This window comes from Vitis riparia, chromosome 14 (assembly GCF_004353265.1).
Source record: "Vitis riparia cultivar Riparia Gloire de Montpellier isolate 1030 chromosome 14, EGFV_Vit.rip_1.0, whole genome shotgun sequence".
Lineage (NCBI taxonomy): Eukaryota > Viridiplantae > Streptophyta > Magnoliopsida > Vitales > Vitaceae > Vitis > Vitis riparia.
In genome coordinates this window covers 8,820,596-8,841,118 of record NC_048444.1, presented here as the reverse complement: position 1 = coordinate 8,841,118, position 20,523 = coordinate 8,820,596, and the positions used below count along the sequence as shown (strand labels likewise).

The 20,523-nt window shown below is 31.9% G+C and overlaps 1 protein-coding gene across 1 annotated transcript; it reads right to left on the bottom strand.

The window, feature by feature from the left end:
* Positions 1-591: 591 nt before the first annotated feature.
* Positions 592-9,061, bottom strand: LOC117930365 (thylakoid membrane protein slr0575). Its single transcript, XM_034850984.1, is given in 10 exon segments — positions 592-984; positions 1,110-1,155; positions 1,379-1,459; positions 1,948-2,001; positions 2,891-2,974; positions 4,567-4,589; positions 4,592-4,652; positions 5,261-5,363; positions 5,444-5,490; positions 8,736-9,061. Coding segments are annotated over 10 exon segments (843 nt in total). The 5' UTR covers positions 9,024-9,061; the 3' UTR covers positions 592-928.
* Positions 9,062-20,523: the final 11,462 nt, after the last annotated feature.

The following is a 20,523-nucleotide window of genomic DNA, read 5'->3' as shown; positions in this document are numbered from 1 at the left end:
AATTTGAATAACTTCATTTTCCTAGGTACTGGCTTAAAGCTGGAAACTAAACTTAGTTCTTGTACAACTATTCCCTTGAGTTCAGCTAAAATTTGAAAATTCAGTAAATTGGAATAACATATATGTTTAAGATAGACACTAATAGGTTATGTGCAAAAAGTTAAGTTCCTGAAACTGAGTCCACTGTACTTAGAATGCTACAGCCTACACATCGTTCTCTCTGAATTCAGTTTCCATTTTTACCAGTTTATACTTTGTGCTTCAGTCTTCAATCTGACAGTGTAATTGGACTTGCCAATGGAAAATTTGAATTCAACTTTTTACCATTCAGCAATTTGGCTAAGTGACAATGTAATCAAAACATGACTCAAAATTTTGTTCTGTTGTCTTCCATTTCATTGGCGATTAAGGAAAGGGTTCATGAAGCAAAATTTGTAACATTAAAGTAGTCATTATATTGTAATGGTTGGAGATCTAAAATGCCTTCTTATGATCCAAGTTCCATTAAGAAAGTCTATTTCTAGGATTTTTCTAGAAAAAGCAATTCAGTGACTGAGCTCAAAACTTCAACCATCATCATTTTTTCTTGAATTCCTCTGAACAAACCAAGAACTTTGCATAAAAAATACAATAGTAGAAACCAGGAAATGGTCAAGATCTACAAGAAGTACCTTAGCTCTACAACTACAGGCACTTTGAGCTAAATATGCTGTACTCCAGGCTTGTGAGGGAAAAGAAACGTGTTATTAGATCAAAGGGGAGAAAGCGTAAGAGATCCTCTCTTCAACTGATCTTGCACATCATTTTTTCCTCAAATTTGCATTTGAATACAATAGCATTAAAATGATGTGTGCTCAACTGAATCTAAATATTGTACAAGAATTTTGAATACTATCAGATATTGTCATACAGTTTGTTGTACACTTACCTATGGTGTTGAGTTGGAAATAAGACGGACTTCGTATAGGTCATTCTCTCCCTTTGCTGCACCCAAAGCTCATAAAAATTATTTTCCCCCATTAAAAAAATAACTGATACAAAAAATTTCTATATACTGTTGCTGGATATTTCTTTTAAAACATTTCAAGCACGCATAAGTTAGAACTCACCAACTTCAGCTGTGATCCCCGGTCCAAAGAATGAAGCAAATTTTGCCTAAAAATCATCATTTGGCTTGAAAAGTCAGAACAGAGTTATTCTTTAAAACTCAGGTCACAAACAGAATTATAAGATATAGGACCTCAAGCACTCACTCCAATCAAGATCGAAATATTAAGAGAACGCTTGCGCAATAATGTTAAAAGTGGTCTTTATGAAGAAAAATATATTCAAATAATCAATGGAAAGTAACCCTGTAAATTCACATAATTTTCTTTACCTGTCTTTTTTCAAAATCTGACAACTGCAGGGCTTTTGCCTCAAACACCAGCACTAAACAGTATTTACCATCTTCAGTTACCTGGGAAATTGTGGCAAAATTGAGGCAGCTGAAACAGCAATATTGATCATGACATTTGGAAATAATCAATTATGGACCATGGTTCTAATTTCTGAAGCAATCAAAGTACTTTTGTAAAACAGAGCCTTGTACGAATGACAGAAAGTGTAAGGGCCATCTAATTTGAAGAGCTCATAAAAAATACGACCAACACATTAGCTATAGATGGAAAATGAAAAAATATGCTCTAGCAATCAACATATTTGATGTTCTTCTCTAGCACAAGGTAGACATAACACATCTTAATGGCCTTGGCTACCAGTTCTGGGGAAAAAAAGAGAAGGGAAGTGAACCAACACTGAATCCAAATAGAAGTTTCAACCCACCACCCCACACCCCCACCCGAAAAAAAAGAAGAAAAAGAACCCATTGATTTAGAAAACTCAGTATAAAACAAAAAATTAACAGGTGTGGCTCCCAACTACATCTAAAAATTAAGAGAACCATACTTCTTCACGAATCATTTGTAGAGTAGGCGCACTCCTCCTTGGAATTCCACCACCCTAAATGAAAAGCATAAAAACTGACGTTAGATTAACTTGAACGGAAATATCTGATTTGTTTATGCAATAAAACACATTTACGAATACAACATTTTACCATAAACATGCAAGTCTTCTCTAATTTTTTGTTTCATATTTGTTCCTTATTAAGGTTCCATTCTTTACCAAAAAGATAAAAAATGATTAAGACAACAAACAAAGCAGATGTACATAAAGACACGTGTGTGCATATCACTGAATGCACATACTTGAAGAATGCAACATTGCAAACACATATCAGCACAGCTAGTTGCTCTCAAGAGGCTTTATGCCATTGTGTAAGATTCTGGTGCAGATATCAGCCAAGTTACACCCCTCAAGAGGCTTTGAGAAAAGCCTTGTTATTTTTATTTTCATGTTCCCAGGGCAGCTTTTCCATTTATGAATGGGGTTCCATCACATGTGATTTTTCTTCATGAGGAGCTTCTAGGCCGTCAGTTAAGAAGTGATCCTTACTTCATTCTTGCTTAAATAGTAGGCAGTCAAATTTTGAGTTAGAATTTTAATATTTTTGCTCAAAGAACCTTGCCATTGACAAGAATAGGGCAACAAATTCTAATCACTAAAATTTGCACACAAAAAGGTCCTTTGGTCAAACTAAGCTTTGCCCTAGGTAGTAGATTGTTGCAACCAAAGCAAGTAACAAGAATAGGGCAACAAATTCTAATCACTAAAATTTGCACACAAAAAGGTCCTTTGGTCAAACTAAGCCTTGCCCTAGGTAGTAGATTGGTGCAACCAAAGCAAGTAACAATAAAATAAAAAGGTATGATCTCTCAGATATTTTATGTTGATAGAGAAATATCATCCAAAAATTACATGTAGCATAAAATGAAGTTGCAGAACCTACCAGACCATACTGAAAAATCCGTTTCAATGCTTCTTCCAGATGCTGTTCATCCCCATAACGATATCTTATAACATCATTCCTGACCTAGTTAAAGTAACCAAAGTAATAAAAAAATTGTTCATAAAACAATAAAGTATATTGTTCACACATTGAAATAATTGAGGCAAAAATCAGCTACATAAGAATATGCATTTGCATGTAGATAATATTGACAAGAATATTGTCCATCTCATGAGGGCAGTCAGTACACAATGGATCTATTTAAGCTGGATCATATAACAAAACATCTTATGTTCATCCTCTAGTAACTCTATATACAGATTAAAACTGCAGCAGCACATATACCATACAATAATTACTGGCAGTGGGGCTTCTCCACTTGCCATGCAGTGTTATCAGGATAACAGGGAATTTCTTAGCCCTGTATAACCTGCAAGAACTTACTCCATAGTTTCCATTAGTCAACCCAAAAAGGGTTTCACAGATTACATGCCTAAACTGGAATATAATTTAAATATTAGTGATATCATAGCTAATCTAACAGGGAAGGTAATTGTAAAAGTTATTCTGAAACATTCTCTACCCCAAAATAACCTAATCATATCTCCTAGATTTTACAAGGATAAGGTGTACCACAGTTCACTATTTTACATGACCACTCTCCTCAACAAGCAGTGGCCTAATTTGAGAGACTACAGAATCAGGGGTACTGCAAGGCCTTTCATTGTCAGTTGGTGAGGACCAAGAACCCTTTATTGCCAGTTCACCCTTTTCCCTTTTTCTTTTCATTTTTGTTATTTTAGTAACCTGTCACAGAACCTCAATATATGAAATATTGACAAATTTGCATATTGAATAATGCTCAAAAAGGCTTTGTGAAAAAAATTGATGAGACAGGGCTTTGTTAAGCCAAGTCAAGTTGTACATATTTTATACATCTCCACTTTTGCCTTCTGTATTACAAAATATAATATGGTCAGCCCAACAACTGAATTTTTCATCAGTTTCCTTGAGTAGATACCATGAAACAAAGGGGTAGCATATAGAAATTATCATCATATTTATAAAAACAATACTAGCGAAGATTGCTAAATGAAAGTGCAAGGATATTCTTGATGACAAAAGAAAATAAAAAAGGGACTGATGTGCAGTTCTTAAAGAATAAAAATTTCATTCCATGCATAGAGATCCAATCCTGCTAAGATGCTATCAAATGTTCTTGGCTTGAAAGAGCACTTAAATAGAAGGAGTTTAATACAAAAGGAGTGACCCCAAAATGTTTTAAAAAGAATAGTTCTCGAGAGAAAAAAACAAAATTTTCTGAGATTCTGTAATGAAAGAAAACTTACCAGGAGACTTTGTAATAAAAAGAATCTATAATAGATAAAAATTTCTTCACACACATGAAAATTCAACCCTTTCTAGGATGATGTCAAATTTTCTTGGGTCAAAAAAGAGGATTAGAGGATTTATGCTGAAGGAGTTCACTTACCAAAAGCAACCAACAGAATGATTACATAAATCAGTTTCATAAGAGAAGATATCTGAGATTTTATACAGTGAAAGGAGTTTTCAAGGGAAACAACCAGTTGATTTAAAAGTAAATAAATTTCATGAATGAAATTACTATCTGAGATTTTCAATGAGAGAAAATGAGTCAATTCCAAGAACATTACCTGTTTAAGAATTGGGGTGGCACTTGTTCTCTTAACTTTTGAGCATCTGAGTAAGTCAAGCATGGAACTGGTTTAAGTTCTGCATACTGCAAAACAGTAAAAGGGCTATGCCATCATGCATGTGGAAAAAAAAAAAAAAAGAAGCATAATTTGATTTCCATCACCATTAAACTAAAGAACTCAGTGGTGTACCACTTTTACCACAGAAGATCTAACACCAACCTGGAAAGGAAAGCCAGTGAACTACATGGAATGCAGGCCAAGTGGGAAAACAAAAAGAAGAAAAAAGTTAAGTCTCCAAATGGAGAAAATAGCTTAAACAGCATGACAGGTGGTTAGATCAACGCAACTGGTGAAAATTGAGATTTTAAAAATACAATATTTGCTTGCTTTTCAGCTATTACAGATTTTCAACCAATTTTTGGCATTTCCTATAGCAGTTCCAAAAATCTCAATAAAATGTGGAATATGTTTCATTTCATGTAGATACATTAAACAAAGATGAAGAGAAAGTTCATCCTCAAAAATGCGATAAATAATTAGCTGCAATTGGGTTGCCCTTAAGAACACATACTGAAAAATGACACAATAAAACAAGCATGACTTGAACTATAACATAACTTATAGGGTCATTTTACTCTAAGAATGCACAATGTTATGTTGTTAAATATCCAACATATAAGAAATTTTTTACCTGGAGAGCCATACCAATTATTGCAAGAGGAAAGCCATATGTTAGCATTATTGCTGACCATTCAGATCCAGGAAGGATATTGAAGTATGCCCCAAAACCATATCTATATAATGCACAATACAGCAATGTAAGCATCACAGTAAACTGTGGAGTATCAGGTACATTGGAAGGAAAAAAACTCACGAGAGTAGTGTAATTCCAAGACCCAGTCCAATAACACCAAATGAAACCTGCAAACATTTGACAACATGATCTTATTCATCAGAACATAAAAGGAAAAAACTTGTTAAAGTATCAAGCTCAAAACTGTCATTTATGATAGCTAGACTTTCCAACTTCACCCAACATGCCCATGTCAAAACAACACAACATGGATGTATGGGATCCTTATTGGATATTCCCATTTTGAATTGGTTGTTGGTATTTAATTTTGATTTTGATTAATTTATTTTCTCGTTTTCAACTTCTTTACTAGATATTTAGGGATATGAAACAACAGATTAGGATAAAAAGAATTTTTTTTTTTTACTTCTTATCAAAGATATCTTTGCTTTGAATTGATTTCTAATTGAATTTTCCTTTTTTCCCCCTTGTCATGTTTTCATTTGAGTCCCAGAACCCTATGAAGGATCAGACGCCAAGGCCTGGTATCCACATTCTAACCCATGCAACATGGATCATCATGCATGACAAAAAAACCAAGTTCAGATGATTGACACAACTACAGACAATCTATGTTGTGGGGGTTAAGCCACAAGACTATTAGATGTCAGATAATTCCACTGCTCATAAGCTTTGCTGCTTACAAATTTTTTGTACAAGCAGTTGCCACCAAAACTTTTCTAACATACAATTTAAACCAAAAAATCATGGAGAGACAGACAAGGGAATGGATTATAAGATTAAAAAAATACTAAGTCCAAAAGTGGGTCATGTGTAACAATGTCAATGTAACCAACCCAAAAACCTTTTAGCCCCCAAGACTGCAACAAATTCTAATGCCAAAGGAATGGTCAAACCAATGTTCCAAGGGACATAAAGTTGTCTACAAGCAACTGAAATCATTGTATAATTGTGGTCCAAAGAGATTAATGTTTTAAGTTCATACTTTTCAGGTACAGATTAGTAAAGAAGCTAAGCCTGTTAGTTCTCAGTCCTTTTTTTTTTGTCGAAACTAACATAACATGGTCAGCATATGCGAAGAAGATTTGGAAAGGCAAAGGCAATAATTTTGAAAAATTTTCTCCTTAGTAGTCTATTTTTTTCTTCTTAAAACTAACATAACATGATTAGCATGTATGGAGAAGATTTGGAAAGCTAAATACATAATTTTGATTAACATTGCTTCATGGTACAATTGCAAGTTGAGTAGGGTCAGCATGTGTGAAGAAGATTTGGAAAGGCAAAGACAATAATTTTGAAAATTTTTCTTGCATTAGTAGTCTATTTTTTTTTTTCTTCCTTAAAACTAAAATAACATGATTAACATGTGCGGAGAAGATTTGGAAAGTCATTAGAAGTCTATTTTTTTTTCTTCCTTAAAACTAACATAACATGATTACCATTTGTGGAGAAGATTTGGATTTTTTTTCTTCCTTAAAACTAATAATAATATAACAAGATTAGTATGTGGACTTTTTTTCTTCCTTAAAACTAATAGTAGTAATAATAATAATATTATTATTCTTATTATTAATATTCTTTCATGGTATATAACAAATTGAGTAGTGAAACAACAAATAACAACAACAACGACAACAACAACAACAACAATAAACAAAGCTATATACAATAATAATAATAATAATAAGTGAAACAACAAATAACAACAACAATAACGACAACAACAACAACAACAATAAACAAAGCTATATATAATAATAGTAATAGTAATACTAGTAATAATAATAATAATAATATTGTTTCATTGTATATAACAAGTTGAGTAGTCAAACAACAAATAATAACAACAATAACAACAACAACAATAATAATAAACATTGCTGAGATGAGAAGATCGGAAGTATACTAGCTCCTGTTGAGAATGTCAGTTGGGAGTCATGAAAACTGATGATTACAAGGATAAAGGAATCAAATGGTGCAAATTAATCATTCTGCAAGATGGAAGGCATAGTTTTAGGTATAAGTAGTTCTCCTCACCCCTCCCCCCCAAACTAAATAGTGGCAGTTGGACTTGGTGCCATGTGATATGTAGTTATACATATGAATAAAAAAAGAAAAGAAAATTTGGACAAACTAAAATTTTTCCAAAACACACAATAAATTAAAGATGCTTGTTGCCAAAATTAACAGAATAAAATTGAACCAATTAAATATCTGAGGCAGTTTTTCTGCAAAATTAATTCTTAATTCTATTAAAAAGGCGATTTTCTTTCTTTCTTTTTCTTTCTTAATTCTTTGGGTTAATAGGGGAAAAAAAACCTAAGGTTGGATTGTCCCTAACAGCACCCTCAAACTAGTTAAAGAAATGTAGATCATGGTCAGTCAGCCTGAGATCTAACATTGGTATCCTTAGCTCAACATGAAACCACAATCAACTCACCATGCTTTTTTCCTGTCATTTTGCATAGGAAAGCAAAAGTAATCACAAACTGCTTTGCCTTGAAAACTTATATTGGTTATTACTTCTACAGTTCACATGATTCCCATTAAAGAAGAGGAATTAAGCATGTCTTGCAAGCATATGTAAAACCTGTACCACAATATCAAGGATTGTTTTACCCTCATGCAAAAAGTTCATGATGTTCCATGTGCAGCGCCCAATTCTATCTCAATTATGACCATGTTTTTGTTAGAGTGCATGATAGACGTTATGGGTCCAAATCCTACAAGCTTAAACTTCTAAGAAAATTGGTCATCAAACATGGTATTAGAGCCTTATTTGGTGGGGAGGTCATGTGTTCAAACCTTACCATTGTCAATTTATTAATTAAGCCCAATAAGGCTGATTGTGGTTGTTTGATTGTGAACCCAAATCCTATAAATTTAACGGAATATTGATTTCCTCACATTTTTAATTCAACATTAAAAAAAAAAATTTACTTTCCCCCTTGTCCTCGATCAAATCAAAACCTCGACCTCAAGTGAAAGCTTTATCTTTCCCTCTGCCATTCCTCATCTCTACCTTTTAAACTCCACAATAAACCAAGCAAGTGCCGTGCATCAAACTGTAACCAGTGAAATCGTATCAAACATACCACTTTAACCATAACTCTGCAATCCACAGACCCTTAAAAATTGGTTCAAAACCCAGTAAAAACTTAATTAAATTCAAATTTGCATACTGCCACCAAATTCAATTTACCCTAAGGTTTAGAAAATGAGGTCCATTTCTTCTATTTATCCAAATTCCACCAGAATTCAACTTTACGGACTAAAAATGAAGACAAATAGGACAAAAGTATTAAAACAAAATGGAAGAATATAAGATGAAAAAAAGAAAGAAAGAAAGCACCTTAGCTAACGAAAACTCCTCATCTACAACAATCGTCTTGTCCGACAAGGAAGAAGGAGAAGCGGCGGATGGAGGGGGAGTGGATTCGGCAGCTCTGGTGAGGAGCAGTAGAGGTTTGAGAGATCGAGGGAGAGGGTGTTGACAGGGGAAGATTGAGGGCCTGGATCGAGCGTGGGGACGGGGTAGAGGCGATTGGTGTGGATGCTGTAGAGAAAGAAGGTGGCGGTGGTTGCAGAGGATGGTACCTCCGGCGGCTGGCGTTGACAAAGCTCTCATCGGCATAGGCATTCCACACTTTCTCTCTCCACTCTCCCTATCTGTTTGTGATAATATGATATAATCCCTTCCTGCTTAAACGAGAGGCTCTGATTTGAAAAAGCGTTGCAAATCCCCCCACTATCAACCGCCAAATCTGTGATTACGTGTCCCTATATTTTCTACTACTTTTATACTTTTTCCTTTATTTATTATAATTTTGTGAAGAGATATTTGTTTAGAAACTCCAAATACTAGAAATTAGTAATTACCCTCCACTTTTTTTCCTTTTTCCTTTTTTTTTAAAATTTAAATCACTCGTTTGTTTATGAGATTGTGGTTGATTATTTATTTATTTATTTATTTATTTTTGGGATTTTGGTTAGGATTTTTTTTGTAGTTGTCTTTTATCTTTTATTGGGATTTTTTGCAATTTTTATTTTTAGTTTTATTTATTTATTTATTTTTTTGTGGTTTCATTTAAACTTTTAAAATGTGAAGATGAAATCATAAATTCTTACTATCTAAAATTTAAATCCAAATATTTAAGTCTATATGAACATTAATCTAATTAAGTGCTTTTAGATGAAATGGAAACTTAACTTTAGTTACGTGTTTTTTTTAACAAAATTTAACAACAAAAGAGTTTAGGTCATTATAATCAAAATCTCTATAGATACCATAATAATTAAGAACTTAACCTTAGTTAATTTTTTTTGTAAATCAAACTTTAACTCCTGTGCGGTTTAAGTGAACATGAAATTAATATTTATTAAATTTATAATAAATAAAATTTAATCTAAATGAAAACAAGAATGAATTGCTTGAGAGATAAATAATTAAGAAAATGGGGAAAAAAGTGAATTAAAGAGGGTTATTTTTCAGCAAAATTAAAGAAATGGGTCATTTTTATAATTTGAGAGTTATTTTGACTAATGTGTCCAAATAACCCTTTTGTAAACTACTAATGCACGAAATAGATACTCATCCAACTCTTTGTATCATAGTTCAATTTGTGATTATGAATCATGATATAAATAAATGAAACTAAAGTATAAAAATACAAATAAATAAAATTGAGATAGAGTCAAAAAATCTAAAAGTGTACTTATAACATGAGGTATTTGCTTCGAGACTTGTTCAAAAAAATACCTTTTAATATAGTAATAGGATTCTATAATATTTTTTTTTCTTTTTTGCAAATTTAAAATTTTTAGGAGCCTTAGGCCCTTTCTTCACATATTTTAATATCTTTTTTCCCCTAATTATTATTTTTTAGTCATTAAATAATAAACATTAAATTATACCAAACACTCTAAGTCTTAGGCTGATATATTTAAAAAATTAAAATAATTAAGAATTTAAAGATTAAAGTTAAGACGATTAAAAATTAGGTCATGGCTTAAACTTAAACATAAATATTGATCAAGATGCGTTGATGACACTTTTCATTGTCCTTACACTAAATTAGTGCTGTAAAGAAGATTAGTTTGTTCGGTTTTTTTTTTTTTAAAATTGATCAAATCAACATAACCATAATTTAATTGGAAAATCAAACCAAATCAAACTATTTGACGTTGATTTAGTTTGGTTTTCCTAGATCAATTTTAGTTGAACAACATGTTGAGCCTTAGACATAATTGAATTTTAAAGTAGATTTACTTTATTGTAAGCATAAATGTCTATTATTTTGAGTTTACATTATAAAAGAATGTTTTCATATAACTATAACTCATTATAGTAAGCACAAAGCCTAAAGTCTTTTTTTATTTTTATTTTAAGGCTCAAGCCTAAAATGTAATGCGACTTAAATATCAAAGTAAAGCATATTATTGTTCGTATATTATGTTGGAATGATGAAAAGATAAAATGAATAGATAATAAAACCATCAAACCTTTGATTATAGGGCCTATACTTATATGTTTTGGTTTCTTGAAATATGATCGATTCTTATCTCATGGTTTCACCTTCAACTTCTCACAACTTTTCATAATTTTTTATCAATAATGTATACAAACAATAAACCAACATAAAAGAAAAGTAGCAAACCGATACTGTCCAAAATCCATTCAACATCAATAATTATACATATAAACAATTACACAAATGCTAATCTCTATCCTATGGCAACAAACATTGTCCAAACTCCATAACATAATCCTCTCCAATGCCATCCAATAACTAGTTATACTCTAAGAAACAAGGTCCAAAGTGTTTATATATATTTCATCAGTATCAATGCTTAAAAACAAAACAAATACTCTATTAATATAATATTTTTGAATAAAAAAAGTATCAAATGACCATGAATTGAGTTTAGTGTACACACACATTGTGATATCTTGCTCAAGATTTTAATTTCTACCATTGTTTCATGAAGGTTAATAGATATTGAAGCTAATTTTGTACACAAATAGACATCTCAATCATTTTTGGAGACAATGAACCATGAAGTGAATCGATTATTTGACCATAAATACTGAATGCAAACTTTGAAGCAACAATGAAAATGGGAATTGTAAATTTAGGTAAGGTCCTTAAATTTAGAGCATGTGACATTTCACTAACTCAAAATATCAAAACCATCATAAACTCTATTATTACTTTATAATAAATATCAATCCAACTCCGTCTTACTTTCTATGTTGTCTTTCTCATATATTTAAAATCATCTTACTTTCCAAACCCACTCTCCATATGCTATGAGAATTATCCCAAGCCATGCACTTGATCATTGAAGTAAATAAGTTCATATTCATCATATAATTTCCTTAAAACATCAAATACCTTATTTGACATATCTTTGACAGCCTCACTAGCTATAATTGATTAAGACAGAATTGCAAAAACTTCAACTAATATTGTGGGTTAAGAACAAGTGAAATATATGATAATAAATGGCTTATTCCAAGATTCCCTCAACATTTGTTATATTTAGCCTTTAAATTTTGTGTTACATCGCTTAAAAGCAAATAATTGCATTTTAAGTATTTTTGAATAAAATTATAAGTCAAACATAGCTCATGAGAATGTACATTTGATATTAGGACTTTTAATGTAATATCAAAGAATATTTTCAAGAATTTTACAAATACATGGATATTATCCCAATCTTTAGCCATGTGAGGACATTTTTTTTCTATCATTACCAATAAATTTCAAATCATATTACGCATCTTATTTTTCCAATCATTTAAATGTCTTTTAAAAATTTTCAATTGTTTCCAACATCAAAAAGATTGAACTCTATCTAGTAGAAACATACAAACATTCAAGACATTCGCTCGAATTTTTTTCTTCCTCCGCACAAGTTTTAAACCTCAAGAATCATGTTGGAGAAGGCTTGCTTTACATACCTCATTGTATTATGAATCTTAATGATAGAGTCATGAAAATCTCTCAAAGCATCAGTTATAATAACATTATGTATGTGTGCGTAACATCGTACAAACATGGAATCATCATACAAACCAACCCATTTCAATGTCAACCTTTTTCACTAAATAGGAAAAAACAAGAAACTAGAACTTACATTATGAATCGCCATAGTAAATAAAATTTCAATTACCCACTCAAGTAAACATTTTTCAATTATTTTTCCAATTGTGTTTCCTTTATTATGATTAAGAATTTGGCAAAAATTCAAGATCTTCTTTTGTAACTTCCATTCATCATCAATAAAATGTGCAATGAGAACCATATGATTAAGATTTTGCAATGATGTCCACATATAAGTGGTTAAACAAACCTTTTAAGATGTTTTTGTCAAAATATTTTTCAAAAATTTCTCACTTGAATACAATTGAGAGCAATCTTTAACCATTGTTACATTAGATTAGATAAAAATTAAGGTTGAAGAGTATTATGAAATGCATAAAACTTTTCTCCTTCAACAAACCTAAAGGCTAATTCATCCATAATTATCATCTTAGCAAACATTATTTTCCCATAATGCTTTGATTGGTGGCAAGTAATGTACAACCACTACTTCGCTCTCTGTATCTTTCTTTGTTCTTACTTTGGAATGTTACATCTTTTGTTTTGGATTCTCACCCCTAAATAGGTTTTTTTTTTTTTTACATTTATTAAATAAGTAAGCCTCCATATTGGTAGTTCCATTTATTTTATTATGACATGCATAATTAATACCATTATAATTTCATGGGACCCTTAGATAATTAGGATCACATCATTTTGTTTTAGTGAAGTGATCCCAAACCTTTGAAGATGACTTGGAAGACTTTTTCCTACTTGTACTCTTTGGTGGCAATGAAGAGCTTAAAGTATCTGTTTGTGCTATCGTTGGTATAAGGATAAAGTCTCTAAAAGGAGAATTAATCATTTAGGTGCATAAATTCATTTTGGTAAAAATGTAATGTTGCATAGGAATTTATGATTAATTATCATGAGATTTTTTGGATTGGATTAATTAATTAATTTAGAATTCAATAGGACTAATTAATTAATTAGGACCTAGTGGGTTAGATTAAGTTACTTAAGTCTTAGTTGGACCAAAGTCACTCAAGCCTACAAGAGTGGTTGTATAAACCCCTTTAGGGTTTAGGATTAGTTAACCTATTCATTATATTCTTCTATAGAGAAAGAGAGAGCCTTAGTCTCTATTTCTCTCTTTCTCAAGTGTGTAGCCACTCTACACATGTACCAAGGATAAAAGATAGGGTCATTGGGTGGAAGATTACAAAGATTTTGAGATCCTTATGTCAGTTGGAATAGGATGTGAGATCGAACATCCAAATCCAAAGGTATAGTTTTTATAATACCTAAATATAAGTTATTTAATAAGAATGCTTCTATTGTGTTTAGATCTAGTAGCCTATGATTTCTAGATTGGGTGTAAATTCCATAAGGAGTACAAAATTAATTTTTAATGTAATTCTAAATTTTTATTGCTTTCATAGATGGGTTGTAGACTTCATAAGAAGTCTAAGTTTTCTTATTCAATTATGTAATATTTTTTATATCATCTTTGGAGATCCTAAGAGAGAAGGAACAATCTTAAAAGGCTCCTTATTCAAGATCTAGACATTCCATAACATTTAACAAGTTCAAGGATAAGATTCATGGAGAAAATAGAGTTTTTGTAAAAGAATCCTGAGGAAAAATGAGGTTTCAAAGTAGATAATGTAGTGACAATGCTTGAGTGCTTAGATTAGCATTTGAGTGGTTGTAGCACTAGAGATAGTGTATCCCCTTAAATGATTCTAAGGATTTGTAATCATAAAATTTGTGTCACCATAGTAATTCCTTAATTGAGATTTGACATATACCTTTTATGGATTAGAGTATATCATTTGATCACAAAATAGGATGATTTAAGACTCAAAAATGGTAAAGGTAATCTTGAGAGATTAATAGTTTCTACTTTATTAGATTATGAATACCAATTCAAGAAAAGTTTGCATGTAGTGGATAGTAGGTCATAGACTTGTAGACCCTAAAATTTGTCCAAAAACTCCATTTTTATATTAACTTTAAGCCCTTTGGATTTTAAATTTTAGACCCATTTATTTTAAGTTTTTAGCCTAATTTTCAAGCCTATATTCATACACTCATTAGGAAGATCACATTTTGACCTTTTATTTATGGTTTCATCTTGACCATCCATTTCATCTTTTGACATTTTCAAACCCTAAATATATGATTCTTTCTTCTATCCCATTATTCTCCACTCATAGTCGCCACACATTTTTTTTCTTTTTCTTTTTCCATTTCTTCATTTTTCTTCACTATTTTGCCTCCTAAACACTCATTTTCATTTATCATCAATTTTTTTTTCTTATTCTTTATTCCTCTTGAGAAAATAAAGGCTATGCTTAAAAGAGAAAAACACCTAAGAGAATGGTGAATTGGGTTTTTCAAAAAAAATTTCAACACAACAAATTTAAGCATAATATAATAAAAATAAAGAGATAGAGTTAGAGAATTCAAACTCGGGATTTTATAGTGGTTCGACACTTCCTTACCTACATCCACTCTCCTCAAGCTCCTAACAGAGTAAGGGTTCCACTAGCTTGAAGCTTCAACCAAGCTTCCAATCCTTTACACTTGGATTTCGACTCCAATGGGCTCTTACACAATCTCTTTAAGATTCAAATCTCTTGAATGCTTTAACACTTAAGTTTTATAAGAATGAATCCCTCAACTTAGCTTAAAGATAGCTAAAAAACAAATTAAAGCTAGGATGACTCACAAGGGTGCATTAAAAGATATGCAAGTAAGGATTTAATGCACTAAGAAGGAAATGAGAACTTTTTAAGACAAGAACAAGTAGGTAGATAATTGATTGCAAGTGTTCTCTATATCATAAATGAAGTGGAGCTCTCAATTTATAGGTTTGTAAACTCGAGAGCCAATAACATAAAAAAGTAGCCTCAACCGGTCGAGTTGGGGGTTGACCGGTTCACTAACCATTGGAGCATTTAATGCTTTGGCAGGTTACCATTGCCTCGACCAGAGGTCGACTGGGAAGGGGGAACCTCAACTGGGAAGAGAAGGCTACTGGATGAGAGAGAGTGTTTTTGACACTCCTTAATTGGACCTCGATCGGACAAGGGCAACCGGTTGGCCAGAGCCTCGACCGTTTTTGTTTTTTGGCCCCGAAAACCTATATTTTTCACTTATTTTCTTTTCTAACACTTAGGCAAGGTCTTTATGTAAATTAATATGCCAATTTTGAAACGTTTTGCCTAAGGTGCATTTGATAAAACTCGGGTTTTAATGAAATCGTAATTTTAAAGAATAAACCGAGTTTTCAAAGATGCATGAAAAGATATGAAAACCCTAAGTGCACCAATGCATTCATTTTACATTTGTTTCCTATGATTAAAAGTCTTTCGAAAGTCTCGATCTTGTATCCATTTGGTCATTTGATGAATTTCCGAATTTATACCTAAGATTCTTTACCATTCCAACCAATTAGTCACTTAAGCATGGTTTGTTATCATCAAAACCAGATTAGGAGAACCCTTGGGCTAACACCTCTTATCCTCTATTTTCTTGTCAGTTCCTTCTTCCAAGTTTTCCATCTCCACACCTAGCCTCTATGCGCCACTACGATCTTCACATTTTTTACTACTCTCTTTCTCTTTCTTTGTACCCACGACGCACCCATTGTCACAATTGTGTCATCGACTTGATATTTTCTAACAACACTGTTGGGGCAACCTTGGATTATAAATAAGGATGAAAATATCGGTTTTACCTATATATCGATAGTTTGATCTTAATGATATATCGGGAAATATCAATGAACCTTTTGATATATAAAATAAAATTTGTGACATTCGACAATAATATGTCCAACTTGAAAATATATTTAATATTAAAATAATGATATATTTAATTCAATGATATAAAATAAATGATGATATATGAATAAATTTTTTAATATTTATATATTTTTTATATTTAATTACTATATAAAATATATAAAAAAGACATGTTAAGAAAATTATCATAATAGTTTTTATATTTTTGGTAATTAATTAAATGGAATTTAAAAATAAAATAATTTAGAATTAATTAATATATTAAAATATTCTTTTAAATATTTTGTTTTTATAATGGATTTAAATATATATGCTTTTGTGCATATATATATATCATTAAAAGCGAATTTGCCTCAATGGTTATTAATGGTTCACTTTAAACATTTTGTCTTTTCATTGAACAAAGAAAAAACAAAGAGTGGTTGCTTAACCAATCAAAAATTGGGAAATTGTTAAAAAATTGGAAATCTTTTCAATAAATACCGTGTGAAACCAAAGTTTGGTTAATCTTGGTTTTGATGATAACAAAATAAGGTTTGGAACTAATGATTATATTTCAAGTGTGATTAGGCAAGACGATTTCCAAAGTGGCAATCACAAAGACAAAATCAAGCCAAAGAGAAGTTGATAAGAAGAAGAATACATCAAAGAGAGGTATTTTTTAAGACCTAAGTTTCATAAGATCTCTTTGTTGTTGGTGCACTAGGTCTTTCATGCATTACATTATTAATTTATGTACCAAAATCATCCAAAATTAATTTTGTTTTAAATCCTTTAAAATTGGATGATTGTATGTTTTCAACTAAAACCTTGTGTCAAATGTTTTCTAAACTTGTTTAAAAGGTTCTAAGTTGAAAATGATGATTGTTGAGCCAAAAATGACTTAACTGGTTGAATCGAATGAAGAATCGATTGACCTGTTTACTTCAACCGGTCGAATGGTGCAAAAACCTTCTCTCTTTTCTAGAACACTTGTTCAACCGATCGAAGTTAAACCTCAACCGGTCGAGGTCTGATTAAAGGGCGATCGAGGTCCAACGGTTATATGCCAAACATTAAATGATAATGGTTAGTCAACCGGTCAACCCCAAGCTCGATCGGTTGAATCCCTAATAGCTAGTTTGGTCATTTTCCTCTATAAAAAGACTTCAATATTCATTGTTTCAAGAACTTAACCTTCCTAAACATTGTTTGAATATATTTGAGCCATGGGAGAGTGTTTTTTAGTGTAACATTGTTCTAAAACTTGCATATCTTTAGTGCACCATTCAATCTTAGTTTTCTTGTATCATTAAGCCTAAAGTTTTGTACTAGGATTTTGTGAAAATATTTCTTATCCTTATTTGTAAATCTTATAGAAGAAAAGTCCAAGTATGAGGTATCACTTATGGATTCTCAAGAGTGGGGTATCACTTGAGGGGTTATTCAAGAGCGAGGTATCTCTTGAGAATTGTAAAGGGTGCTTGGAGCCAAATGTCCAAAAGGGTGGATTGGAATCATAATCCAATTGTATTGCTTGAAGGCTTGTGTTGGGAGCCTTGAATTAGTGGAACCTCAAGCTTGGAATTGAAGTTAGAGAGGAGTGGATGTAAGTCGGGTTGTGCTAAACTGATATAAAAATCTTGTTTTTGTATTCTTTCTTCCATATTCTTTTACTTTATATGTAATTGTCTTTATCTTGTTTTATTATATATTTACATATAATTGTCTTTTACATTCATATAATTTAAATTTGTAAAAAAAGACCATTCCCTTATTCACCCCCTCTCTAAGGTAATTACCTTAGGTTGGATTAACCTAATTTTTTTAACATACCAAAATATCGACAAGAGTTATGAAAAATAGTTGAAAAATTGGTTGTTTGATAATTCTCCACCATTATTTTCTTTAATGATGGCTAAAATTGAAATTTTGATGAAATATCTCCGTTATCTTATGATTTTTTCATTCTTGATCATAGGTGTATAATCTCTATCAACATAAACTCGCTAGATCTACGCAATGAAAGTGAAAAATTACATCAAAATTGTAGATCTAGGTATTAAAAAAACACTTACCTTTAATCTGGATGCTCCTAAATAAAAATCCAACTGAAGAAGATGATATTGTTTACCGCGATAATCTTTCTGTTAGGAAATCCAAACTATGGTAATCACCCTAGAGAGGGGAGGGGGGGGGGGGGGGGGGGGGGGGGGGGTAAATAGGGTGATGGTCTCTTTTTCACAAATTTAAACTATGCAAAAATAAGAGACAATTATATGCAAGTATATAATAAACAAAATAAAGACAATTGCATATAATTAATAAAGACAATTGCATATAATTAAAAGAGTTAGGGAAGAGAGAGTGCAAACACGAGAGTTTATAGTGGTTCGACACTTCCTTGCCTATGTTCACTCTCCTCAACCTCCTAACCGGGTGAGGGTTCCACTATCTTGAAGCTTCAACCAAGCTTTCAATCTCTTTACAATTGGATTATGGTTCCAATTCACCCTCTTGGACTTTTGGCTCCAAGCACCCTTTACACTTCTCAAGAGATATCCCTCTCTTGAACAACCCCTCAAGTGATACCTCACACTTGAGAAACTTCATTTCAAAGGTTTATAAATAAAATGATCTCTCAAAAATCCTAGTACAAGAACTTTAAGCTCAAATGATATAAGAGAAACTAGGATTGAATAGTGCACTAAAGATATGCAAGTTTTGGAATAATGGTGCACTCAAAAGACACTCTTCCAAGGCTCAAATATAATCAAGAAAGATTTGGGAAGGTTAAGCTCATGAAACAATGAAGATTGAAGTCTTTTTATAGAAGAAAAAAGCTAAATTAGCCGTTGGGGGTTCGACCGGTTGACTAGCCGTTAGGAAAAGTGACCGTTGGACCTCAATCGGACCTCAACCGGTTGAGGTTCAACCTTGACCGGGAAGAGAAGGCCACTGGGAGAGAGAGAAATTTTTTGGCTTCCTTCAACCGGTCCTCGATCGGACGAGCACAACCGGTCGATCAGTTGAACTGGTTGAGCCATTTTTTTTGGCTCAACACTCAACCTTTTTCAGCTTAAAACCTTTTAACACAAGTTTGCAAATCATTTAACACAAGGTTTTAGTTGAAAACATGAAATCATCCAATTCTTAAGATATTTAAAACAATATTACCCTTGGATGATTTTGGTGCATAAATAAAGAATGAAATGCATAAAAGTCCTAGTGCACCAACAACCTTACAAAGAGATCTTAAGAAGCTTTGGTCTTGAAAAAAACTCTTCTCTTTGAGGTGGTCTTCTTCTTCATGATTTCTCCTTGGCTTGATTTGTCTTTGAATTGCCACTTTGGAAGTCGTCTTGCCTAATCACACTTGAAATATGATCATTAGTTCTAAACCTTGTTTTGTTATCATCAAAATCAATATTAACCAAACCTTGGTTTCACACTTTCCTACAATCACTTTGATCTCTAGCTTTTGGCACTTGCATAAGGTGGATACACAAACCTTCTTGAGGGAGAAGAGGATGGAGGCTCTCTCTAGAAGACAACAGTCTAAATTATGAAACCCTAAATTCCTAAGGGGGTTTATATAGTTTTTCTTTATAAGCTTAAGTGACTTGAGCTTATCTTGGGTTTGAGTCACTTACACTATTCCACTAGTCTTAATTAATTACTTAGTTCTATTGGGTTCTAATTAATTAATTGGCCTAATTTAGAAAAGTTAAAAATAATTAATCATAAAATCTTGTACAACCTTACCTTTTGTCGAAACACTCTTATACATGTAAATGATTAATTCTTCATAAAACCTCACGTCTTTGTACTAATAAAAAAATATGAGCTCGAGCGGGGACCTATTAAACAATTACATGAAGTTAAATATGAAGTTAAATTAATACTATACTAAATAGGGTCAATTGCACTATAATCTCCTATAAAATTATATTGAGATGCAAAGCTTAGGTTTATGACCTATTAAACAATTACATGTAAACTTCCCATAAACTAGTGTTTATAATCTAACAAGATGGATGCTATTAATCTCTTAAGATTACCTCTACAATTTTAAATATCATATTCTCCTATTATGTGACCAAATAATGTACTCTAATTTACAAATAATATATGTCAAATTCCACTAAAGGAATCTGTGACAACAGCTTACACGATCACAAGTTCTAAGGATCACATAAGGGGACATACTATCTCAATCATATGAGATATTATGATGCCTATTTTAAGAATATTTATTGCAACT